Raw genomic sequence first — 26,830 nt, forward strand, 5'->3', positions numbered from 1 at the left:
TACCCCAAAGTCTGACTCCCGATATTTTATTGATAAAGGAATGAGTTAAATGCATCAGTGATGTTTGTCTTTCTGGGTCTTGGTTACCTCACTTTATGTGATCTATTCCAGATCTGATCATTAACCTGCAAAGCCCATGATTTCTTTTTTCTTTATAGCTGAATAGTATTATTAGGTACCACTTTCCCATTATCCATTCATCCATTGAAGGGTGTTCAGACTGTTTCTATTTCCTAGCTATGGTGCATAGAGCAGCAAGGAACGTGGCTGAGCAAGTATCTGTGGAGTAGTAGTGAGTCCTTTGGGCCTGTGCACAGCTGAGGCACGTGGTCGATCCATTTTTAGCTTTTGAGAATTCTCCCCGTTGGTTTACAGAGCGGCTGCAGCAGTTTGCGATCTCATCAACAGCGAATGAGGGTTCCCTTTCCCCCACACTTCCTGCAGCAGTTACTGTGGGTTATTTAGTTGATCGTGGCTGTTCAGACTGGGGTGAAAGGAAATCTCGGAGTTGTTCTGACTTGCTTTCTCATTTACATTTTTGTCTTGTGTCTTAATTTTTTTTTTTATTTTATGTGCATTGGTGTTTTGCCTGTGTGCGTCTGTGCAAGGGTCCCCTGGAACTGGAGTTACAGACAGTTGTGAGCTGCCATATGGGTGCTGGGAATTGAATCTGGGTCCTCTGGAAGAGCAGTCAGTGCTCTTAACTGCTGAGCCATCTCTACAGCCCCCATGTCTTGGTTTTTTTTTTTGTTTGTTTGTTTTTGTTTTTTTTTTTTTGGTTTTTCGAGACAGGGTTTCTCTGTGTAGCTTTGCGCCTTTCCTGGAACTCACTTGGTAGCCCAGGCTGGCCTCGAACTCACAGAGATCCGCCTTTCTCTGCCTCCCGAGTGCTGGGATTAAAGGCGTGCGCCACCACCGCCCGGCCAGCCCCCATGTCTTAGCCATTTTTATTTCTTTTGAGAACTCTCTGTTCAGATTCCAAGCCCCTCCCCCCTCCTCCTTTTTTTTGGTTTTTCAAGACAGGGTTTTGTAGCATGAATCTTAAAAGTTCTCATTAATAAAATCAAACCTGAGCCAGGTATTGGGGTGAACTGGAAGATCAGAGAACCAGAACAAGCCACAGCTAACTTCACCTGGCCAACTTCTCAGCATATCTTGTTTCCTCAGACTGGAAGCCTCTGTGTCCTCATATCCAAATGGCTCTCAGCTGAACTGTGCTTCTCAAAACCTAAAAGCTTAACCAACCAAATGCTGTTAGTTTCTGGTCCTCACGCTTTATATATCTTTCTGCTTTCTACCACCACTCCCTGGGATTAAAGGCTCGCTTTCTGGGATTAAAGGCATGAGTCACCATGCTTGGCTGTATCCTTGGACAGATGGATTTCTGCCTCTGGAATGCTAGAATTAAAGATAGGTGCTACCACTGCCTAACTAAGTGTCTAGTGGCTTTTCTGTTCTCTGATCCCAGATAAGTTTATTAGGGTACACAATATTTTGGGGAACACAATACCACCACAGGGTTTCTCCATGTAGTTTTGGTGCCTGTCCTGGATCTCACTCTGTAGACCAGGCTGGACTCAAACTCACAGAGATCTGCCTGGCTCTGCCTCCCAAGTGCTGGGATTAAAGGAGTGCACCACTGCCACCCAGCCCAAGCCCATTTTTTAACAGCTCACTTTGTTTTGGTTTTGTTTGTTTGGTTCTTTGCTTTGTTTTGTTTTGGTTTTTTTGGTTTTTGTTTTAGTTCTCTATCTATTCTGGTTATTAATCCTCTGTCAGATGTATAGCTGGCAGAGATTCTCTCCCATCCTGTTGGCTTCCTGGTCACTGAATGGGTTTTTCTTTAACTATGCAAAAGCTTTTTAGTTTGATGAGGTCCTACTTGTCCATTGCTAGATGTCCTAAGCAAATAGGATCCTATGCAGAAAGTCCACCCTTGCCATTTTCATCTGCACCCGCTGAAGGAATGTTATCAGACTGTTCATGAAGTTACAGTCAAGACAGACCTCAACCAAGCACCTCTTTAAAAAAGTACAGGCAATAGTAATACAGGACCAGCAAGGTCTAGCATTCCTTGAGCACTTAACGGATGCTAGGGATGTTCAATTCATCCAGTTCCCAAGACAAGTGTTCTTACTATTGTCACATTACCAAGGATGTTAACCAGCTGGCCCAGCTCAGGAGGAAGTCAAATGGTTTGCTTCCACATCACATGGGAAGTAAGAACCAGCTGCAGGGGGCTAGAGAGTTGTTCTTGCAGAGGACCCAAGGTCAGTAACCAGAACCCTACCCACATAGGGCAGCTCACACCTGCATGTAACTCCAGCTCCTGGAGATTCGATGCCTTTTTCTGGTCACTGCAGACACCCACACATACATACACATACCCACACACAGACACACAGACACACAAAACAAGGTGCACATACACAGAGAGAGACACACACACAAAACAAAAAAATAAATCTTTTTAAAAGAGTAGAGGCAGGACTGGAATCTAAATTGGGCTATTATTATTATATATCCCTACTTACATAACTCTGCTAAAATTACTGTTTCTCCGGATGATTTTTCTGCAATAAAGCACTGCTTTCAGGAGCATTATCAGTGTTAGGTGCGTTTCACCACATAAAAACTAGCTGCATCATGCACTGATGAATCTTACAATCTTGAGCTCCATAAAGCTAGATAACTTATGGGAGTCTCCTGCAAAGAGCCACTCAAGGCTGAGGCAAGACACCCCAGTCCCCTGAACTTCAGCCTATGCCTGCTGCAGCTACTGCCTGAGCTAAGAGAGCAAGAAAGGGAAATGATAGTCATGGGAAATTAATGGGTTTTTTCCCAAGCCTTTTTTTTGCAGTATTTTGAAATTTTAGGTTGCCTATTAAAAGTCCAGTGTACTATACTTTGTCCTAAAGCGTAGGCACACACTCAAGAGAAAAATTAACCCAAAAGGAAAACCTCATTGATTCTTGTAATACCCAAAGATAACCAGGACTCTGTTTCCATGTATCCTTCCATCATTTTGTTATTATGTATGTGTACGTGTGTGTGCATGTGTGTGCGTGCGTGTGTGTGTGTGTGTGTGTGTGTGTGTGTGTCCAGCTTTTGAATCAACCGCTGTTTTGCCAACCCCTGTAAATATAACCGGTGTCATGAGTAGGATAGAAGCATTTAATTTCAGGGGGTAGGCTAGCCATGACATCCCCAAATTAGCCATGACATCCCCAAATCAACCAGGAGTACTAAGCATCATGGGCTCCAAATGAACTCTCTTGTAAAGGAAGCACGCCACTCATGTTTAAAATTAAAGCTTTGACACTTCACCTAGGAAGATTTATATAGTAATTATTTTATATGAATGTGTCAATATTTTGAAAGTGAGTCTTAATGATAGACCACAAGTGTTAGAAACTGGTTAGCATCCTCCTACTGGTAAAACTTTTTAACCAGGATGTCAGCAATTCCTTATCAACTTTCAATTTGCAGTGCACTTAATGACCACTAGGTGACACTAGAGTGTTTTTTTTTTTTCAGATGCGGGGGGGAGCGCTGTCTTTAGGTTTACAAGACTAAAACAAGCTTGGCGGGAATTTGAGGGTGATGGAAAGCTAAAACAAGATTTAGAGGTTTATAAATTCAGATAAAATTTACTAAAATGTCTTGAATTAATCTCAGGAAAGCTATGGAGAAAAAAATAAGAACAAAAAAACTTTCCATCCGAATCTTGAAAGTTACGCGTGTGTAAGAAAGTTCCTTGCTTGCGTACAGGTTCACATTTTATAGCTGTAAAATCTGACCAAACTCCCAACAATCTAGTTTTTCTTCTCTCAGACTTGCCTGGCAACATCAGAAAATCACCATCATGTCATAAATACAACTTCTTAGCCAGTATAGTTCAGCACACGTTAAAACATATCTTCTTGGATATGCAGGACTCCCAGATGAAAACAACCCCACCTCGGTTCTTTACCTCTACCGTTCAGTGTAGACCCATGGATTCCAGGAGCCCACAAACCCACATTTTTAATTTTTGTGTTATTTTTGACATTTAATTCTATTATAGATTCTACTTAATTCTATGGCAGCAAGAAAAAATTAAACAGCATTTTTTCTTTTTTCTTTTTTCTAATCTACAGATCAAATAGTCCAGAGAGCTGAGATAAGCAAATCTTAAATCTAGGCTGGGCTCCTTCAGAAAAAGAATCCTTTTGGTGGTGATGTAAACTGAGATGTGAAAACAGTAATCATAATACATAAAAACAAATGCCTGACTTAGGTTCTCCCTCTGGCTGATTCTCACTATTAACATTCTTACTATAAACAAACTATGGTGACCTCCTCCTGAACTTTCTCCTTTCTCATTTGTTCAATGGGGGATATTCAAAACTGATCTTAGTTACTCTTGGTCAAACATACCTGTAATCCCAGCATTTGGAAGGTAGAGGCCAGAAAATCAGGAGGTCAGGGGCATTCTTGCCTCCACAGGATGAGTTTGAGACCAGCCTCAAGAAGCAAACTTTCTCCTAGAGAGTTGAGATGGCAATTAAATGAAATAATGTATGCCTAGTGTTAGGACTCCAACCTCTGCCCCCAGCTGCGGCACTCATCTGAGGGTTGTGCAGGCCGAGGAGCGAGGCTTTGAGGAGTATACTCTCCTCTGTCTCCAGCCTGCTTTCTCTGCTTCCCACGGGTGTGAACAGGCAGCCACCTCAACTCCCACTGCCAAGGACCAACCAACCACATGCTGCTCCTCTTTCCTTCCCACGTGATGAGCTGTCATTTGAGACAGCAAAACCCCAATACATCTCTCCTCCCTCAAGTACCTTCTCTTCGGGTATTTTGTTGCAGCAACAGGAGGATGACAAGTTCAAGATCAACCTGGCTGCATTGTGAGAGCTTGTCTTAAACGAGTGAATAGAAGGAAGGAAGGAAGGAAGGAAGGAAGGAAGGAAGGAAGGAAGGAAGGAAGGAAGGGTAGATAGATGGATGGGTGGGTAGTGGTTGAGTAGATGGATGGGTGGGTGGATGGATGGATGGATGGATGGATGGATGGAAGGAACTGTAATAGCCACCCATGCCTGTCAAGGACAGGCTGTCAAGACTCCATTCTCCAGCCTTCTGCTCCGCTTACAGATGCCATTGAGGAGAAGGTGGGGAGAAAGTCCGGTGAGCCCCTTAGAGCCTGGTGGGTTTTTTATATTCTCATTTTTAACCTCTGACCTTTTCATATATGCATATAATGAATTCCAGTCATGTCCACCCCCATTACCCTCTCTCATCCAAGCCTGTTGTTTTAAATAAAGACTTGGGTATCATAGCAATGAAAAAAGAACCCTCCCAGGGAGGGCAGGAGTGTGGTGGGAGCGAGGGGGGGGGACTATTTAAGTAACATGTTGTTTAACCTTCTGTTTTATTTTGTTTGTATTACTGCACAGTAACCAAGCTTATCATTCTCATGGCTTCCCTTAAGTCCTGTACAAGTTGTTCAGGGGCATTCAAGAAAAAGAAACTGAGTCTCATCCCACCCAACCGCCAGTGTGGTGTAGGGCAGTAAGCAGAGGCAGACAGGGTCAAGGGCTGAGGAAGAAGCTGTGTTTGTTTCCCTTGAAGTCAATCCCCTGGGATCTCACAGAATTCTTGGAAAGTACTTCAAACTTCTCTGAGAATGTAGCATAGAGATAGAATCTCCAAGAAAAATGTATGTAAGTCTGTGTATGTGTGCATGTGCATGCCAGTGGGCTATGTGTGTGTGTGTGTGTGTGTGTGTGTGTGTGTGCATGTGTGTGTGTGCAGTTGAAATTCATTACTCATGGAGCCATATTTGGAAATTCACTCACTTGGTAAGCTATCTGTTGTTGTGGGATGTCTTTCTGTACACTGTGAATACGTGTTATTGTTTGGCCAATGACGAGGTAGAATAAGGTTAGGCGGTACATTCAAACTGAAGACTGGGAGACAGAGAAGGGTGGAGTCAGAAGAGATGCCAGCCTGCTGCCCTGCAAGGAAAAAACAACATGCCAGCAGACCGGTAATGCCACGGCCATGTGGCAACACATAGATTAATAGAAATGGGTCAATTTAAGATGAAAGAGCTAGCTAGCAAGAAGCCTGAGCCATAGACCATACAGTCTGTAATTAGTATAAGCCTCTGTTTCCTTGGGACCAGTGGGACATGGGAAAACTTCCGTCGATAATCTGTAGCCAACTCAAGACTAGTCTATCAGTCATGTCCTAGTTAGGGTTACTATTGCTATGATGAAACACCATGACCAAAGCAACTTGGGGAGGTGTGGTAGTTTGAATGTAATTAGCCCCCATAATCTCCTAGGAAGTGACACTATTAGGAGGTATGCCTTTATTGGAGTGGGTATATCCTTGTTGGAGGAAGGGTGTCACTGTGGAGGTCAGGCTTTGAGGTTTCCTATGCTCAGGATACCACCCAGTGAGTCAGTCAACTTCCTGTTGCCCTCAAGATGTAGTACTCTCATCTACAGCTCCAGTACCACATCTGCCTGCATGCCACCACTCCCCACTATGATGATAATGGACTGAACCTCTGAAACTGTACATGAGCCCCATCAATTAAATGTTTTCCTTATAAGAGTTGCCATGGTCATGGTGTGTCTTCACACCAATAGAAACTCTAAGACAGGAGGAGAGGGTTTGTTGGACTTACACTTTCATATCACTGTTCATCATCAAAGGACATCACAACAGAAACTCAAACAGAGCAGGAATGAGGTGGGGCAGGGAGCAGATGCAGAGGCCATTAAGGAGTGCTGCTTCTTGGCTTACTCATCATGACCCTTTCCATCTGCTTTCTTACAAAACCTAAGACCACCAGCCCAGGGATGGCACCAACCCACAATGGGCTGGGCCCTCACACATCAATCAATAATTAAGAAAATGCCCTACAGGCTTGCCTGCATCCCAATCTTATAAAGACATTTTCTCAATTGAGGGACCCTCTCCTCTCCTCTCCCTCCCCTCTCCCTCTCCCTCTCCCCTCCGGCCCTAGCTTGTGTCAAATTGATGTTGTGTCAAGCCAGCACAAGTCACTTGTACACATATGCAGGACAGAAGATCTGAGTCTCCCATTCTTGCAACAACATCTGAGACAGAACATGCACTATCCGCCTCCTTATTTCAGCTCTCCTGTTATAAACACCTTTTCTTTCTTTCTTTTTCTTTTCTTTCTTTTTTTTTATTATGTTTAGAAAGAATCTGACTCTAAAACTCACTGTGTAACCAAGGTTAGTCTCAAAATCATGGCAAGCCTCCTGCCTCAACCTCTGGAGTGCTGGGATGACAAGCATAAGCTTATTTCATTTTTGAGACAGGATCTTACAATGTAACCCAGGCTGGTCTTGAATTCACCATCCTCCTGCCTCAGCCTCTCAAGAGCTGGGCTGACAGTTGTGCCTCCATCATGGCCCCAGGCACACGAGTGCCTTCTAGGTGTCTTGTGCCTTCCATGTCTTTCATAGTTGTTCATTTTTATGGTACCCACTGGTTAAAGGGGCCTTCGCAAACGTAGCAGCAAAGCGTCGTCTGGGGTCAGAAAGAGCTGTGATGTGCCTGAGAAAGGACCTATGTGTAGAAGAGCAGTGCCTGGGCACGAGTTCCAGTGCTGCTGGCGCAGCTTCGATGTCAACACCAAGGATGTGTCAAGTAACAAGTCTCTAAACCTCCAGGTACTGAAAAATACCCGACACCGCATGCGCAGTGTAGCACTCCGAAAACAGCCGAGTCACCTGGGACTCCGCTGGGCGTGGGCTATGCACACATTCCTCTGCAAACAATGCACTTGGCAGCCCAAGAACCTCACATGCAGATATTATGCATGTACATCTCTTTCCGAACAATGTGCCTGGCAACATGCTAGCAGCCTAGGACTCCCACCTGCACGGAGTTACACACGCACGCACACAAGAACGAACACACCCTTTGAACAATAGAGTAAATCCCCTTTCCCCCTTAACAACTATCAAACTTAAGAGTCCATTCGAGCATATTCTAGTTATGTCCAGAAACTATAGACAAAGGGCCAATCTGGCCTGAACAGGTTTGGAATGCATGTGCGATAAGGCAAAGTATCCTCAAGTGAACTATTTAGGGATAGTTCTCTGGTTTTTTTTTTCTTTGGGGGGGGCACCACCCAGCTCCCAAATAAATCACACACAGGGGCTTATTCCTAATTATGAATGTCCGGCCTTAGCTTGGCTTATTTTTTGCCAGCTTTCCTTAACTTAAATTATCCCATCTACCTTTTGTCTCTGGGCTTTTCCTGTTCTCCGTGGCTTGCTGTGTAGCTGGATGGCTGGCCCCTGGAGTCCTCCTCTTCCTCTGGCTACTACTTCTTCCTCCCAGATTTCTCTTTCTGTATATTCTCTCTGCCTGCCAGCCCCGCCCATCCTTTCTCCTGCCTTGCTATTGGCCATTCAGTTCTTTATTAGACCACCAGGTGTTTCAGACAGGCACAGTATCACAGCTTCACAGAGTTAAACAAATGCAACATAAACAAAAGAAGCACACCTTAAAACAATATTCTGCAACAGTCCTCTACTTACCACCCTAGGCCTATGCATAACTGGGCATGTATAAGACTAAAATTAGATGCATCATGGGAAGGAGCATGCACAGTAGGAAAGGGGTTACGTAACCTGAAAACTACCAGTCAAAACAGAGAACTACTCAAACTATATCCCTAATATATATCCCTAACCCTTCACTTGAGCCTCTAAAACAAAGCCCCAGGAATAGCACAATGGCTAAGTGGGTAAAAGCCCTTGCCACCAAGCCTGAGGACCTGCATTCAATCTCTGGAACCCATAGTAGGAGAGAACCAACTCTGAGAAGTTATCCTGTGAGCTTCATAGGCAAGCCATGCCATACATACACCCACACTCACATACATCCATGATACACACACACACACACACTGGGGCTCTCGGTTGTAGTTTAGTGGTAGAGCGTGTGCTTAGCATGTGCAAGGATTTGAGTTCAATCCCCAGCAGTGCCCAGCCTCAAAACAAGGAAAGGAGAGGAAGGGAGGGGAGGGGAGGAGAGGGGAGGAGAAAAGAGCTAAAACAAAGCAGTAGACTAATCCACCTGTGTTCATGTTTTTATTCCTCCTGTGCCCTGAAGTTACTGGGCAACGGGATTGGGCGTTCTCATTTCCTGAATTTTGATGATGAAAAGACATCCCTCGTTGTATTAGTCAGGGTTCTCCAGAGAAACGGAACTTAGAGAATGAGTCTGTCTATGTATAAGAAGGGTATTTATTAGAGCTGTTCACAGGCTGCAGTCCAGCTAATCCAACCATGGCTGGCTGTGAAGGGAAAGTTGAAGAATCCAGAAGTTGCTCAGTCCACAAGGCTGGATGTCTCAGCTGGTCTTCAATAGACATTTGTGCTGACTAGTTTTAACCTTGACACAAGTTAAAGTCATCTGAGAGGAGGGAACCTTAACTAAGAAATTGCCCCCATAAGATCAGACTGTATGCAAGCCTGCAGGGCGTTTTCTTAATTAATTGGCTGGGGGAGGGCCAAGCTTATTGTGGGTGGTGCCATACCCAGGCTAGTGGTTCCAGGTTCTATAAGAAGGCAGGCTGAGTAAGTCATTAGGAGCAAGCCAGTAAGCAGCACCCCTCCATGGTCTCTAAGTCAGCTCCTGCCTGCAAGTGTCCGCCCTGTTTGAGTTCCTGTCCTGACTTCCTTGATGATGAACAGGGATTTAAAAAAAAGTGTAATTTAAATAAACCCTTTCCTCCCTGAGTTGATTTGGTGTGTGTTAACATTTAGGCATCTGTACTGGCCTACCCTTGGGGTCCTGACAGGATATATCCTCAGCTACAGCCACTGAGAGCACCCCCTGAGTGCATTCGCTACATTTTCTTATAAAAGACAGGCCTTGTCCACTTCCTGTCTCTTTCTTTTTCTTCCCTCTGGTCCCCAAGGACCGGTCTCTGCCCCTTTTCCTCCTCCCCTCAATAAACTTCCCACGTGGGTCCTGTTGTATGGCATGACTCCTTCCTGCCATTTTTAAAATACAACAGTGTGTCTTCCTGACTCAAGATCAGATTAAAGGCTGTCTTCCTACCTCAGAGATCCAGATTAGAAGTGGATCTTCCTACTTCAAATTAAGCAAAAACCCTCACAGGTGTGCCCTCCATTTGGGGGCGTTCGTTCCAGATGTTGACAACCAAGAACCGCTGCCACACTCATCCATCCCTCGTCCTCTCATTCAGCATCTACTCGGAGCCAAGTGCATTACAGGTGTCAGTCATCAGGCTGGACGAGAGACATCGTTCTTCACCCTCCACAAAGGCCACAGCCACCAATTCTGTCAGAAGCAACAAGTCAAGAGAAAAGCAGAACCGAAAAGTCCTACACGACGCAGGCGTCTTCAGAAGTGAAGACCCCAAGGCCGAAGGGAAAGCAAGCGGTCTTTGTAGGCGGGTGGATTGATGGAGGATGGAGGGCTGGCCGTGCAGCAATGTGAAAGAAGAAACAGAACTTGAGCTGACTGCAGTAGACCAAGGAGGGAAAGCCCAGAAAAAGCCGTCCTGGGCTCTTCTTTATGATTTTTCCACCCCTCATGGAAGGAGGGTCTGTGGCATAGTGAAGGCAGAGATGCACCCTGGCAGGCAGAAAGAGAGGGAAAGGGGCCATGCTAAACAACAAGACAGCAAACTTCATCATGCTAAGGCCTGGCAGGCTCTACCAGCCGCAGAAGTGGTGGTAGCAGCGCCCCCTTGAGGCTGACTTGCCCAGACTTACCTTAAGTCAGTCCTGCTTAGAGCTGTGGACCTACCAGCTTCTTCTTCTTAAGTTGACCAATCCAAAGTGAGGGGAGGAGACCCCCTCCAGGCCACCAAAACCAGCTTAAAGCCCCAGCCTTCCAAAAGGAAAATGTATTTCTGTTTCGGGATCCCCTTCCCACGCGTGAGAAGTCTGTGGGGAGTGTGCAGAGGAGGTATGTGCCCTACATGCACTTTCGCTTTTACTAAAACCTGTTTGCTTGCTGTGACTGTAACTTATTTCCTGTCTTTTAATTCTTTAACCGGCAGATAAACTGAACCTGACCCAAGACTTCTAGATAGTCATATTTCCATCAGACAAGGGTAGGTCACAGAATTTCTTGATGGCCGGGGGACGGTTTTGAAGAAGAAAAGTTCTGGTGTGTCCCATGGAAGAAAGAGAAGCAGGTGTGAGGGCCCATGGAGACTCCATAGTGTGGTCTTATTCCATCTTGACTCAGGGTCAGAGAGTCCAAGCTTGTTTTGCCCCACAAGATTGCATAATAAGGATCTTTTGGCCAAAGGCGTGATTACCAGATGTCTTATACTTCAAGGCCTAATTACAGAATGCTTTGCCGTAAGGCGTGGCTACTAGATGTTTGAGAATTAAGTGTTTACACTTGCCTGTACTTTGTCTTTGAGAGGGGGAGGTCTTTTGCCTCACCCCTTGCTGGTGTATAAAAAGCCCATGAGGAATAAACTCGGGGTGACTGTGGTGTTGACCCAGAGCCCTCCCGATGCTATTCTATGTTTCTGTCTTTTTCTTTTATGTTAACTTCTCTACTCTTCATATCTATTATTTCTTAATCCTCACTCCTCTCTTTAAGGACTGTTCCATAGTCAAGCAGAACCCGACAAGCAGGGCCTAGAAGAGCAGGAGGGCACAAAGGGACTTGCCCCTGGGCCCTTCCAACAGCCTTTAGTTCTACAGAACTCAGCATACTGCAGCCCCAAGCTTTGAGGTATCATTTTCTGAACCCCAAAAGAGGTATAGAAGCAATGAACAACAAAATGGCAGGGTCCCGTTTCCCTTCTGCTGTGGGGAAAAAAAAAAAAAAAAAAAAAAACACAACAACAAAAAGCAGCTTGTGGGGGAAATGGGTTTATTTTAGTTCTCAATTCCAGTCCATCACTGCAGGGAAATCAAGGCAGCTAGTCACATCATCTCCACAGCCAAGAGCAGAGAGAGAAGGAATACATGAATGTTTAGCATTCAGCTAGCTTTCTCTTATACAGTCCTGGGCCCAAAACCTAGGAATGGTGCCACACGCTTTCAGGCTGAGTCTTTCCACATCGATTAAAGCCGTGAAGACAACACCCCACAGACATTCCCACAGGCCAGCCCATCCCAAACAATTCCTCCTCCCAGATGACTCTAGGTTGTAGGACCTTGACCATTAAAGCTAACGATCACATAAAGTTCCCGAGGCCCATCCATCAGAATCAGACGTCCCTGTGGAAGGAGGCACCAGCTGGTTTTGCCCAGGGAAAAACCTTCTTCCTGACCATGACACACTTAGAGCTTACAGAACTCAGAGAGCGTGGGACAGTCACGGTTCCTGGGGAAGCAGCTCAGTGCAAAGGACAGGCTGCAATAAAAGGATTGCGGGTGCCTCGCTTGTCAGGAGGGTACTAAGCATGATAGGAGTGGCAGGAAATGAGATAAGAGAGGTAGTCACAGACATGGGCAGAGAAGATTCTAGAAGGGATGGTCAGGGTTTCAGAGTCTACCCAAGTGCAAGGAGAAGACGTTGGAGGATTCTGAGCCTGGGCCCGTGGAACTGCTTGGTTGGCATTTTAGTCACTTCTTGCTGCTGAGTGGGGTGAAGTTCGGGCCATGGGAGGGAAGCGCTGGAGTGATCAGGGCTCCACTGAGCAGCCTGGGGTGGAGCTGGGAGGAGAGCAAGCTATGGTGGTAACTCTGAAAGCACTGAGGGGAAGGCGGGAGCTGGAAGTTCGAACAAACCCAGAAGATTTGCCAGTGAAATCGATCGGGAGTGTATGAAAAACGGAAGTGAAAAGTGCCCTGCAGATTGTGCCACAGAGACCGATGGGAAAATACTGTTGACATGACCTGAGCTGGGGATGGCCGGCAAGGAACCTGAGTAGTTTTTCTAAGTAGTTTTGAAACGCTTAGTGTTGTATCGTAGTTGAATTATACTGTGAGTACGCTAGTTTATGTACTTCCTTGCTAATTGGTCAATGGCTTGAAGCCTCTTGGGTGTTGGAACTGAGTAAGGACTCAGTATCAACTAGCTAATATTTAGCCACCACTAAGCTCACAGGTTAACTGCTAAATGAAATCAATTATTTTCTAAATATATATATACATATATATTTAGATTTCTAAATATATATATACACACACACACACACACACCAGCAAACTGAAAATAATGATAGCCCATGAGCAAGTTACCTTGCTCTTGTCTGGTTTAGGAATTTGTGTCTGTCTAAGTAAAAGAGAGGGTGTTCAAGTGTGTGACCAGCTCTGAAAAACCTGAATTTGAACACAAAACTCTGATCTTTCCTTCGCAATAACTGTAGTGAGCAGCTAGGAATGGAGGCTGGGGAAGATCTTTAACCTTCATAGATGAAAACACTTCCCTTTCCAGCGGCTCCTGTCTGTCCTTTGAACCGGTGATGGACTTTGTTTCCATGGAAACAGAATGTGTGTCTTACAAACAGATATAACCTGCCTAGCATGAGCAGTCCTCTTAGGGTGAATCACTGTGCCTGCAATTTCCCAGCATGCAATTGGTCCTAATGTCTGGTTGGGGGCACCTGCTGGGGTCAGCTCTGACAGGCTCCGCTCAGTCACAGCAGTCTTGTCCTAGTGGTTTGGTGGGAATGGAGCTGTGACATTCAGGGCGATGCTTTCTGGACCCGCTTTGTCCTTGGGGCCAGCTTGTGGCCGCTCAGTCATGGCCTAACCTTTCACACACAAGAAAAAATGATCAATATCTTTGGAAAGCCAAACCTTGCTTATCTCCAGTTTGCCACCAACTTAAAACTTGTGCCTTGGAGCTGAAAATGTCCGGAGCAAACCCAGCTGTCCAGCAGCAGCCCTTGAAGTCTGATGGCTTCATAGCACAGCCAGAGTCTCCGGGTTCTGGGAAGGAGCCCAGCCAAACACTCGATTGTTCCATGGGTCATATTCCCCTGGAGAATCTCTTTTGATTGCTGCTATGATTGCTGCTATTTTCTTTTTTTTTTTTTTTTTTTTTTTTTGGTTTTTCGAGACAGGGTTTTTCTGTGTAGCTTTGCGCCTTTCCTGGGGCTCACTTGGTAGTCCAGGCTGGCCTCGAACTCACAGAGATCCGCCTGGCTCTGCCTCCCGAGTGCTGGGATTAAAGGCGTGCGCCACCACCGCCCGGCCTGCTGCTATTTTCTTAGTGGGGAATAAAGGGGGGCCAGGTGAATTACGAAAAGATGAAGGGGCCTGGTGATATGGTTCTGTGTAAGGATGGGTTTGGTGGGGGTGGCTAATGATGGGGGGTGGCTATCTAGCTGCTGAAGTCAGGCCAGCTGTGCCTTGTGGTTTCATAGTTCCACCATGACCTGGCTTTGCCCTCTCTGTTCTTCTTGCCTGCAGGGGGGGTTGGGGGAGTAGCGGGGGTGGGGTGGGGGGGTGTTTCACCTACAGGAGAGAAGTAGAGACCACAGCAGATAGAGTGGGGGAGTCAGTAACATTGTTACATGTAGGGCACCCCCACTCAGTTGAGAGGCTGACGTGGGGATGAAAGCAGTGGTTGGGACTGAAGGGAGGAGAGACTGAGCGAGTGGTTAGGGTGCTGGGAAAAGACACCTGTGCACATGGAACTCACCAAGAAAAACCGATAGCAAGGGAAGTAAGTACACCAGGTACCATATTGGGCATGGGGGCATGCAGGGGTGACTACAGTGAGGGTGGCCCCATCTTCAGACACCTTTCTGTTCTTTCAAAGAAAGGAATTAAGGAGTCAGGCGGCCCTAAGCTATTTGCATATGGGTCAAACAGCCGCCACTTACCCTCAACCCTTGTGGAAATACCAAGAAATGGGCAATGGCCTTTGAAAACACTACTGTAAACAAGTTAAGGACACCTTGAAGGATACTTGAAAAATACACTTCAGTTGTTTGAGGCCGAGGTAGAGGGGAGGTTCTCCATTGTTAATTGCTATTTGTGGCTTTACTTCAAAAAGGTAATGCCACATTGCAAAAAAGCAAACACTCGACAGCCCTTTTGTAGAAGCGAGGTCTCTACAAACGCAACAGATTTATCCTACAGAAGCCACGCGGTGCATTCGCAGCTACTGAGCACCCATCTGTCCATCCTCCTCCTCAGATCAGGCAATCTACGGAAAAGCTGCAAGCTAGAAACCAAGATTAAGCCCCGTGACTAGATGGGTTACACCCAGAGTGTTGCATATTGTCCTACGTCCTGGTTAGCTTCCTGTCATGATGAACATCATGACTAAAAGCAACCCAAGGAGGAAAGAGTTCATTTTGGCTCACAGGCTGTAGTCTATCATTCAGGGAAGTCAGAGCCAGTACTCAAGGCAGGCACCTGGAGGCAGGAACTGAGGTAGAGGCCACAAGAGTGCTGCTTAGTGGCTTGCTCCCATGGCTTGTTCAATGTTTCTTATACAGCCCAGGAGTGTACCGTCTGCCCAGGAGTGGCACCACCCACAGTGGGGTGGGCCCTCTCACATCAATCATGAATCAAGAAAATGCTCCCACAGACTTGTCTAAAGGCCAATCTTATAGTGGCATTTTCTCAACTGAGGTTCCCACCTCTCAGATGGCTCTAGCCTGTGCCATGTTGACAAAACATTAACTATCATTCTTCTGAGAAGACACAGTCCTGTTGCTATGCCAACAAAACAGACTCAAAGCACAGTAGGCAGACTGCTACACTATGGAGGATTGAGTGCTAGAAGCCCAGCCCCTGTGTAACCAGGATGACAAATGCTGCGACGTGTCACAGCTGGGACCTAGATGGAAGGACGTAGGTCATGGGGACCCCACCTTAGAATAGACTAATTCCGATTGCCTGGAGTGGGTTGGTTCTGAGCAGAGGGAGGATATAATAGTGATTGAGTAAGGTCCCTGAATTAACTCTTGCTTCCCATGTTCCACATGATCTCTCTTTGGCAAGTTCCAACCACAACCGCAGGCCCCATGCCATGATGCAGACAGAACACTTTGTCCTAGAGTTAAGCAGATGGGGTCACCTTTCTGCCTCTAAAACTGAGCGCCCGATGAACCTGTCTTTATACAGTTCCTAGGCCAGGTGTTCATCCTTGCAACACAAAACAGAAATGTTTGCTCCAGCATCTCCTCTAGGGGAAATGCATGAGAAGCACATGGGGGGGGGGGGCTGTAATTATGACCAAGAAGCATGTTGAAGCTCAAATACTGCATGAGGCAAGCAGCTCTCACACCTAAACTGAACCTGGTCTTTCAGAAGAAAAGTTAGTTCGACAGCCACTTTGTGAGCTAACATGGTGCTAAATATAGAACAAAAATCATCGTCACAAACTTTCTTTTTTATGTGCATTGGTGTTTTGCCTGCATGTATGTCTGTGTAACGTGTAAGGGTGTTGGGTCCCCTGGAACTGGAGTTACCAGACAGCTGTGAGCTGCCATGTGGGTGCTGGGAGTTGAACCCGGGTCCTCTGGAAGAGCAGTTAGTGCTCTTAACCACTGAGTCATCTCTCCAGTCCCTGTCATGAACTCTTAAGTTTCTGTACACATGGGGAAAAAATCAGCCATCACTGAGGAAGTTCATGAATAAGATGCATAGGATAACATTTTTAAAATTGAGGAGGGGCCGGGCGGTGGCGGTGCACCTTTTATCTCAGCACTTGGGAAGCAGAGCCAGGTGGATCTCTGTGAGTTCGAGGTCAGCCTGGTCTACAGAGCGAGTTCCAGGACAGGCACCAAAACTACACAGAGAAACCCTGTCTTGAAAAACCAAAAACCAAAGAAAAAACAACAACAAAAACCCCACAAACAAAAAGTATTGCCTTACTTTGGCAGATGTGAGGGCATCATGGCTCCATGAGTATTAACTTGGTATAGACTGACAAGGAAGGGCCACATCCTCTCTATGCTGTCAGCACTGGTTCCCCGTACAGTCCTGATGGAGCAGCTTTTAGCCCCATCACTTGCCTTTCCTCAGTACTAGAGAGCACACATCTTGAGAAAGACTTATGGGACTCTATTTTTAAACTCTCAAGCCAGGTATTTTGGCACATAATCATCATCATCATCATCATCATCATCTCAGAACTGTGGAGGTGAAGGTAGGGGGATCAGGAATCCAAGGCCAGCTTCATCTATATAGAAAGTTCCGAGGTCAGCCTGGGCTATGTGATAACCTCGTTTAAAAGTCAACTGTGGGGCTGGAGAGATGGCTCAGAGGTTAAGAGCACTGCTTGCTCTTCCAAAGGTCCTGAGTTCAATTCCCAGCAACCACATGGTGGCTCACAACCATCTGTGATGAGATCTGGTGCCCTCTTCTGGCCTGCAGGGATACGTGCAGACAGAACACTGTATACATAATAAATAAATAAATCTTTAAAAAAAAATAAGTCAACTGTGAATGGGCAAGGTAGCTCTGTGGGTAAAAGCACTTGCCTCAAAAGCCTCCCAGATCCCATTGTGATCTCACTCTCCCAAGTTATCCTCCAGTGTTCAAATGAATCACAGCATGTGTTCACAAGCACCACACTTAAATATAAGACTGAAGTTGGAAAGACGCTGAGCAGTTTGCAGGAGGCGGGGAGCCTTAGTTCAGTTCCCAGCACCACATGGTTCGGCTCACAACCACCTGGAACTCCAGCTCCCAGGGAATCCAAGACACTGCTGGCCTCCAAGAGCACCTGCACTCCTGTGCACACACCCACACACATAACTTTTCTAAATCAAAAACTCAAAGCAGATAAATATCTCTAATTCCTCCTAATGAATGAAAATACCGTGGCCACTCAGTAGGAGACCCATCCACAAAATTTAAATAGACACAAGTCTTTCCAAGTTAACTTTTAAAAAAATCACAGTATTTTAAAGCCATGTGTGGTGGCCATATCCCTAATCTCAGCACTCTGAAGGCAAGAGGCAGGGAGATCTCTGAGTTTGAGGCCAGCCTGGTCTACATAATGAGTCTGCCTCACAAAACAAGACAATACCCATAGCGTTTTCATGGCAGCACCAATTTCCCCAAGATTTTAGTTTGTATGATAGAAAAAAAAAGCATTCACACAAATCGATCCTGCTCACCCTCATTCAATGAGCAAGCTTCTCTCAACTCAGTCATCTGTGAATCCCTCCGATGACACCACGTTTATGCCACAGTACCCAAGCATTTGCTGAGTGTCTTTTACACCGTTAGTTTGTTCGAATGTGGTAATTAACGAAAGAAACTCCAATGCAAAACATTTTAATAAGTTGTTGAATATACAGTTATTAGAATTATCTAAATATCACTTATAAAAATTGGTATATCACATTAAATGATTCTAGAAACACAGTGATGACCCCTGCACTCCAAGAATATCCTGTCAACGTACAAATTACAAACACTGAAAAAGAAAACTAGAGACATTTAGAACATTTACACCCAAGTACAGCAATACATTCATTCATCAAGTATGGGGGGGTTGGCACTGTTGCCTGTAGTTACCATGGACACAATTTGGGTGCAATTTTCCATAATTTTGTACATCTTCCAGTAAAGACCCCACAGCAAAGTGTCTGTGCGTGCCTTTCCCCTTCTCTACAGGGAATCACAAACCCTACCTTCAATAATGAAACTGTTAATCCTGTAAGTGGACACTGGGCCAAAGTTTAACCACAATGATACATTTTTAAAAATTAAAAAAAGAAAACTCTGACTTTCTACTGACTTAACGGCATGAATCGTGGCAGCTCTTAATAGAAGTTGGCCAACGAGTTAAAAGACTTTCAGTATTGCCAGCAAAGATGTGGACTCCTCCAAATATCAGTATTTTGTGTTATAATGTGATTACTCTGAAGTGAAGGAGTAACTTCATATCCACTGACAAATCTGAAATACCAGTGATTTAAATCTGAGGTCTGAAACGTTCGCACTAGTAAGGGCTGACCGCAGCGACGCTATGCTAATGCTGTTCCAGAGATGAAGCTAAGCATACCTTTACGAGCACAAGCGGAACTGAACGTTGTTTGACCTTGTCTATAACTGCCGCCCAGATGGAGAGTCAACTGGAGGCGGCAATTCTGCACATCTGACCTCACCTCACTTTCACTTGGTCTCAGCCCAAAAGTCAAAAATGATCTGCCTTATTTGTTAACTCCATACTTACCATTTAATCTTTACGCAAACACTCTCCTTAACAGCTTTAAATGCAGGTGTGTCTGTAGATCTGTGGGAAAGAAGTCCCTAGCAGCCACTCCACCTAGACAGGATGCTGGGAATGGTTAGTCTTGACTGGTTCACAGATGTACACTGGAGAGGGGCTGACAATGCTCGACATGGTGCATGCTTGGTAAAGGAATCTGGGTGAACCACCCTAAGGATAACCGCCTTCTAAAAAGGACTGGATGTTTCTGGGCAATTAAACCATTTTAGGGGGAAGAGAAAGGACAACTGCAGCTACAAATATACAAAACTCAAGGTCAAGGGTCTGGAAGATAAGGACAGCAGGGTGAACAGCTGTTTAAACATCAGACCTCAAGTGGAGTGGTACTAACAGTCGGCCATTCAAAGGCCGGCCTCAGCGCCTGTCCATTTCATAGTTCAGCAACTCCCTCCTGCCTACAAATTCAAAAGTCAATGAGAAGACTGCAACCGAATTATGGAAATTCATTTTCCCCCAAATGTGATAAACTTGATAGTTCCTAGGCCTGGTGGGAAGAGCATTGCCACGGAGATCACAAACCACTGAATTACAGGACATCAACATTCAGAAAATAGTTATTAGTCAGTTGAGCAGCCTGCAGGGCCACGGTAGCAACCTGTAGTGTGGACAGGCAGAGTGCACAAGCCCCCTTCAGACACACAAAGCAATTTAACGGCTACTAGAGCCACTTACACACACTTTCAAAACTCTCTCGAAAGACGACTTAAATATTTAACAATTATAATTTATGCAACTTCCATCCATATTAAAATAATTAATGTAAATATTTTATTATAAAACTATTTTACAATTTAAACTTTTATTTGAGAAACGTATTCACATCCACAATTTCTTAAAAGTCCTTTCCATGAGAGTGCATCCCTTAAGAAATACACTAAAATCATGTTGGGGGAGGGGGGTAGCATTTCCATCAGTCCGAACCGTCTCCTCGTTTGCTTAGTTCTTAAACATCTGTGTTCACATATGCTTGGCTAGTGATGGACGCCTCATCCCCAAAGTGGCAAATCTCAGCATCATCTTACAAGACAGGACAGACCAGAAAACGCCACAGGTTGGTTACATACACACGTTGATCACGTCATCAAAAGCATAATCAAAAAGTAACATAAAGTGGGCAACAGTGTTAAAATGTAAACAAGAAGAATTGAGTATTAATCCCTTCCCTGAAAAGCAGAGATAAGAATCGCTTCCTGTTTTATTCAGACAAAACCTAGTCATCAGGAAGGCAGGATGCTGGGCTTCCAAAATGCTTCAAAGAGCTGTAGATGAAGGACTTTACTGAGCGACCGTGTGCCCAAAGCTTTGAGTACTTGAGTTGACTTATTCATCGCACACAGCCTGACATCATCCCAAACTGCCTCTTAAGATTCAAACTAGTGTTCACCAGATGAGCTTGAGAGTTACTGAATCACACCCAGGAACAAAAGTCAATATTGTAAGAAAAAAAGTAAAACTCCAAGTTTTCTAAGAATTATCGATAGAAACTCACTCCCACAAAATGAAAGAAGCAAAACCATCTCTAGCCAGTACACACTTGGGCAGAGAACATGGAGTCCTTGTGGAGGAGACTTGGAGCCTCCTGAGTGAAAACTCACGAAACGCACATGCCCGAGGCACGCTGGCTAATGACCCATTTATTCCTGGCTCACGTTTGGGCGTGGGCTTTTGCAAAACTACCCTGTGATGGGGTCAGGAGAGTAAGATAAACCTAAAATTCCCTCCACGTTCAAGAAAATGGTTCTGGGGTATAACAGTTTCATTTGTAATTCTGAAGGAAAATGGGGTTTTTAAAAAAAGGTAAAGTCACAACTCAAAAATATTTTTCAGAAACGTCAAGCTGTTCAATTATTGTAATACACCAGTAAGTCAAAGTGCAAGCCATTACTACAGTACTGACAGCAAAAGGACTTGAGGGTTTAATTTCAATTTTAAAAATATTTTACTGATAAATAACTAGTTAATTTGAAAAGGGTGGTAGCTGTAAAATAAACATAACACTTATAAATCTATTTCTTCAAGGAAAAGTTGCCTGCCCTCGTTCTGAGTGAAATTAAACTATGATATCTCTGTTAGATGCCACGGGCGGGAAACCTACACAGGATTCCCATCTACACCAGGAACGGCATTCTGTCACTGCTTAACCAGATTCTGAGAAATGTGTTTATGCTAAGGCTCGAAAGTAAATGGGAATACATTTAAGAAAAAAAAAAAAAAAGATTTTTCTTTAAATGGAAAAGGGTCTCAAAAATTGTTTAAAGAAGAAACAAAACTAAGTTTCCACCATGCACCTTTCCAAAGCCTCAGAATGGTAATAAAAAGCATCGCACTTTTCACAACAGAGTAAATGAAGACTTTTCCAAAAATGAAATCCTTGAGGGAAAAAAAAAGTAATTTGTTCTTTACAAATAGCCTCTCTTCTCCTGACCCTAGGGAGGAAAAATTTGTGCTATTAATTCCAAGACTGTTGTCAGCCATGTGCCTCACTCACCTTTCCCATGAGGCACAGCGCAGAGCACAGAGAAGGAACTGCAGGGGACCCCACAGGGGACCCCGAGGGTGGACCACGCCAGGTTAAGCACCTTTCATCCACTGCTCTCTGCTTTTTTTGTTTGTTTGTTTTCTGTTTTGTTTTTCGAGACAGGGTTTCTCTGTGTAGCTTTGGAGCCTGTCCTGGAACTCGCTCTGTAGACCAGGCTGGCCTCGAACTCACAGAGATCCGCCTGGCTCTACCTCCGGAGTGCTGGGATTAAAGGCGTGCGCCACCACCGCCCGGCCCTGCTCTCTGCTTTTAACGTGGAGCCCACACAACCTCATCTCCGTGTCAAATGTTCTCCAGTTTTAGGGAGCTCGGGCACACTGGTCCTGATGAACACAACCTGCGCTTTCTAGATCTTAAGGTGGTCTGGCAATGTCATAGTTGAGATACAGCTCACCGGTAAGGTTGAGTGGACAGAGATTCCATGGTGACTGGCTACAGAAAGCTACATGAACTCTGAATGGCTGAGTAATGGTTTTGCAAACATGTTACAGCTATTTACTCCCTGTCCCACACATTCCCTGCTCGACATTCCTGTTTCTTTATTCTTCATAGTTTTCTAATGAACAAATTAGTATTCCTGAGTAAGAATATAAAAAAGTTAACCTTCTACCAAAGGTATAAAGACAAATAAAACGTTGACTCACAATACAAACTTTTTACAGAGCATTACAGGGGCCCAGCTGATGCCTGCGGCTCCCCACGGTGATCGGCCCACTCCTTCACAGACTGCAGCGAGACTCAACTGTCTAAAATACTCCGAAGGACAGCAACTAGATGCTTCAGACCGTAAACATACCCCTCATCGACTGTGTTGCTAGGGAACACGTGGGCGAAGTCTATCATCCGCACTTCTACATCTGTGATCTCCTGGCGCCCTGCAGGAAGGTGATAGAACACCTTTTCCAGTTGGGAGAGTACGTTTCCGTTTAAGTGTTCCTGGGACAGGCTTTTCCACCCGTTGTCTTGCTCCAGAGTTTCCACTTTCAGTGAAGTCTGACTGTGGTGCTTTTTGGAGTACAGCTTTCTGTGCCTGGCGTACACCTTGGATAAGCTTTTGCCTACTGACGTCCCGTTGGCCGGGGAGCTGAACAGGTGAAAGTTGTTATTGCACTCCAGTACGTCTGCGTCCGACAGGTGGCCTTTGGAGAGAAACTTCCCGGCCAAAGTTCTATCGTTTGATTTTGTAGTAGCTGGCTGAGATGAACCTTCATAAACAAACAGTAATGAGCTGGCATAAAAGTTAAGCTGCTTCTGATTTTCAAACCACTGGAGAATCTTCTCAACCTTCTGAATGCTGGCAGCAACTGCGTCTTTTCTTAAACAGAAGCCATTGTGGAAAAACTTGGAGACGCCTGTGAAGGAAACACATCAGAGTTAGGGTCAATCCGTGAAGCTGTCACTCGGAGAGTGAGCTCATGGCAGGTAAGATTCTTCACTTGGTGACAACATGCCTTCTAGCTAACCAAATCCTTAATTCCACAGTGACTGACGCATAGAAACCCAGACCAGAATGCTCTAATGAAGAACTCTACTCTTGAGATAAATGGCATTGATATTGAGAAGGAGCTCTAAGGCCTGGGGTGCAGGCCTGTGCCAGCAACACAGACGGCTGAGGGGAAGATTACACGTTCCAGGCCTGCCTGGGCCACAGTGAGCACAGGCTAGCCTGGGGAACCTGGTGAGTCTTGGACTCAAAACAAAAATCGAGGAGATGGCTAGTGATGTGATAGAGCACCTGCCTAGTGTATGCTGGAAAAGGAGAGAGGAACTGAGGAAGGCAGGGAAGGAGATCATTAACCCTCTTTTTAAACTACACCTTAATTGGGCTGAACAAATGGTTGGTATACCACAAGAGCACTGGCTGCTCTTCTAGAGGACTCAGGTTCAAGTCCCAGTACCCACACAGGGCTCCCAAGCATCTATAACTCCAGTCCCAGGGGATCTGATCCCTCTTCTGGCCTCCATGGGCAGCAGGCAGGCATCCACAAGGTACACTTACATATATACGGGAAGAAAATCCATACATATAAAATAAAAAATAAACCTTCAAAAAAAAGGGCTACACCTTAATATACTGAATCATACTTGGGATTGTACAGGTTAGGCAAGTTGCTTTTATGTAACTTGTTCCCCCACTATGAGGCACAAACTTAAGAAAGGAAGTCAATCATCAGGAAAATGCAAATCAAAACTACTTTGAGACTTCATCTTACACCAATCGAAACGCCAAGATCAACAGAACAAGCGATGGCTCATGCTGTCGAGGGTGTGGAAGAAGGGGAACACTCATCCATTGCTGGTGGGAGTGTAAACAGATACAGCTGCTGTGGAAATCAGTGTGGTGTTTCCTCAGGAAGCTGGGAACAGACCTACCCAAGATCCCGCTAGACCACTCTTGGGCATGTACCCAAAGAATGCTTCATCCTACCAAAGAGAGACACTTGCTCACCCATGTTCATTGCTGCTCAATTCATAACAGCCAGCAATTGGAAACAACCTAAAGGTCTGTCAAGATGAATGGCTAAAGAAAATGTGGTAAATTACAAAATTGAGTATTACTTAGCTGTTTGAACAAAAAAATAAAATCATTAAATTTTCAGGTAAATAGATGGAGCTAGGGGGAAAAAATCATCTTCAGTGAGGTAACCCAGACCCAAAAGACAAATATGGTGTGCATTCATTTATATGTAGATGTTAGCTGTTAAGGCTTCAATAAGCAGGCTGCAATCCATATAACCACAGAGGTTAGGTGTACAGTAAGGGACTAGGAAGGAGGTTGGATCATCCTAGGGAGGGGAAAGAGGATAGTTATGGATTAGGGGTATAGTGCTTTGAATGAGAATGGCCTCCATAAGTTCATAGATTTGAATGCTTGGTTACCAGGGCGTGGTACTAATTGAAAGGATTAGGAGGTGTGGCCTTGTTAGAGTAGGTGCAGCCCTGTCGGAGGAAGTGTGTCACTGGGGGTAGGCTTTGAGATTTCAAGAGCCCAAGCCAGGCCCAGGCCCCTGGCACTCTCTTCCTGATGCCTTCAGATCTGGAGGTAGAACTTTCAGCTACCATGTCTGCCTGCATACTGCCATGCTCCTCACCCTGATGATCATGGACCAAACCTCTGAAACTGTTAGAGAGTCCTACATGCTTTCTTCATAAGAGTTGCCATGGTCATGGTGTCTCTTCACAGCAATAGAACAGTGACTAAGACAGAGTGAATGGAACAGAAGAATCAAATGGGGAGGAGGGAAGAGAGGGTGAGGGAGGAAATATGGGAAGGGACAGCTAAAATTAAGGGCCATTTGAAGGGTTGTATGGAAACCTAATACAACAGAAGCTTCCTAAAATATATACATATTATGAAGATGATCTAAATGGAATCGCCAAATAATGGGGAGACGGAGCCCCAGATGGACATCTCTCATCACCAAATGAAGCATCTTGTCGAAGGAATGGATTACATCTAATGGAGTTGTTGACCAAAGGGAGCCCCATGGGAACCCCCAAGCAACCAGGCTGTTGCCAAGGTTATTGGTTGCTATTCACAAACTGATGCTAAGGACCAATTGTTGAAGTACCTACACAAGTCAATGAACATGGAGAAGTCAAGCTGGTCCCTACCTAGAGCCTTCATCCTTAATGACTAATGCTCATGGTATAGGAAGGTACCCTGCACACTACCAAAGGTGATGGTAAACACCAACCCAGTACAAACCCTCATATCTATAAGAGTGGTCTACCTGCAAGATGCACTACTGTAGTAGTGGCACACAGGTATGGGACTAACCAACTAATATCAGATTTGAGTTAAGGATGCCCACTCCACGAGATGGAACCCATCCCCAGCACTGCTCAGGTGGCCAAAAACCAAAGACTAGATAGGCCAGGCATGTAGGGGAAAACCAAATCCTACTGTTCTGCTAAAGAACTGAAGTGATAAAATGATACCTAGTGACATTTTGCTATACCCATGTATCAGTGTCTCTCTCAGCCATCATCAGAGATGCTTTCTCCTGCAGTAGATGGGAACTAATGCAGAGACCCACAGCCAGACAATGTGCAGAGAGTGAAAGACCTTGGAACACTCAGTCCTAAATGGGAGGTCTCCATCAATCCCTTCCCCTCATGTATCAGGGAACTCTGTGGAAGAGGAGGAGGAAAGAGTGTGTCAGTGGGGATGGTAGATGCCAAAGAAACAAGGCCTTCTAAATACAGCAGGACCAGCACACATATGAACTCACAGAAACTGTGGCAGCATACACAGGGCCTGTACAGGTCTGGGCCTGATGGGCGTTCCAGCGCTGAGAGGGGAAGTGGACATAAGCCCCCATCTCTAACACAAACGCAGGTCTGGGCCTGATGGGCGTTCCAGCGCTGAGAGGGGAAGTGGACATAAGCCCCCATCTCTAACACAAACGCAATCTCCAATTGATAATTGTTCTCAAAAGAAAAATCAAGTTTTCTCCAATGGAGTCTCACTAGATATACAAACAACTCTTAAGGCCAGACCCTACATCCAGCAGTAGATGGCCGACAGAAAACAAACGCAGTGGCATTTTATCTAATTTTACTTTATTGCTTCCTTTTCTTTCTTCCTTCCTTCCTTTTTTTCTTCTTTTGAGATGGGGTTTCTCTATGTAGCCCTGGCTGTCCTGGAACTCATTCTGTATAGACCAGGCTGGCCCTGAACTCAGAAATCCACCTGCCTCTGCCTCCTGAGTGCTAGAATTAAAGATGTGCACTACCACCACCAGTCTATTATTAATTTTAGATGCCTGTTTGTATCCTAATGAGAAAAAGAAAAGGTGTGAATTTAGGTGGGTGAGAAAGTGGAGAGGATCAAGGAGGAGTTAGGGGAGGGGAAATCATAATCAGAATATACTGAATTAAAAAAAACAGAACCTATTTTCAATTAAAAATTCAATATATATATATATTTTTTTTTTCAAATAGTCAAATTAAGTACTAGCTTGCTTTGGTTAAGTATGTCAAAACAGTAACTAACCATTAAACTACACTGAAGATGTGTTTTCTGTATGTAACACTCGTATGCTCCCACAAGCTCTACATTACAAGTCAACTTTTCATAGAGCTAAGAATCACTGT

The 26,830-nt window shown here is 45.0% G+C and overlaps 1 protein-coding gene across 1 annotated transcript in view; it reads right to left on the minus strand.

Annotated features, from left to right (window-relative positions):
• Positions 1–19,595: 19,595 nt before the first annotated feature.
• Ipmk (inositol polyphosphate multikinase) overlaps positions 19,596–26,830 on the minus strand; it is a 36,104-nt gene continuing 28,869 nt past the window's right edge. Inside the window, exon 6 of the mRNA XM_059282176.1 lies at positions 19,596–23,082. Coding sequence (XP_059138159.1) covers positions 22,469–23,082 — 614 coding nt within the window. The 3' untranslated portion in view covers positions 19,596–22,468. The remainder of the gene's footprint in view (positions 23,083–26,830) is intronic.

Source organism: Peromyscus eremicus, chromosome 16_21 (genome assembly GCF_949786415.1).
Source record: "Peromyscus eremicus chromosome 16_21, PerEre_H2_v1, whole genome shotgun sequence".
NCBI lineage: Eukaryota > Metazoa > Chordata > Mammalia > Rodentia > Cricetidae > Peromyscus > Peromyscus eremicus.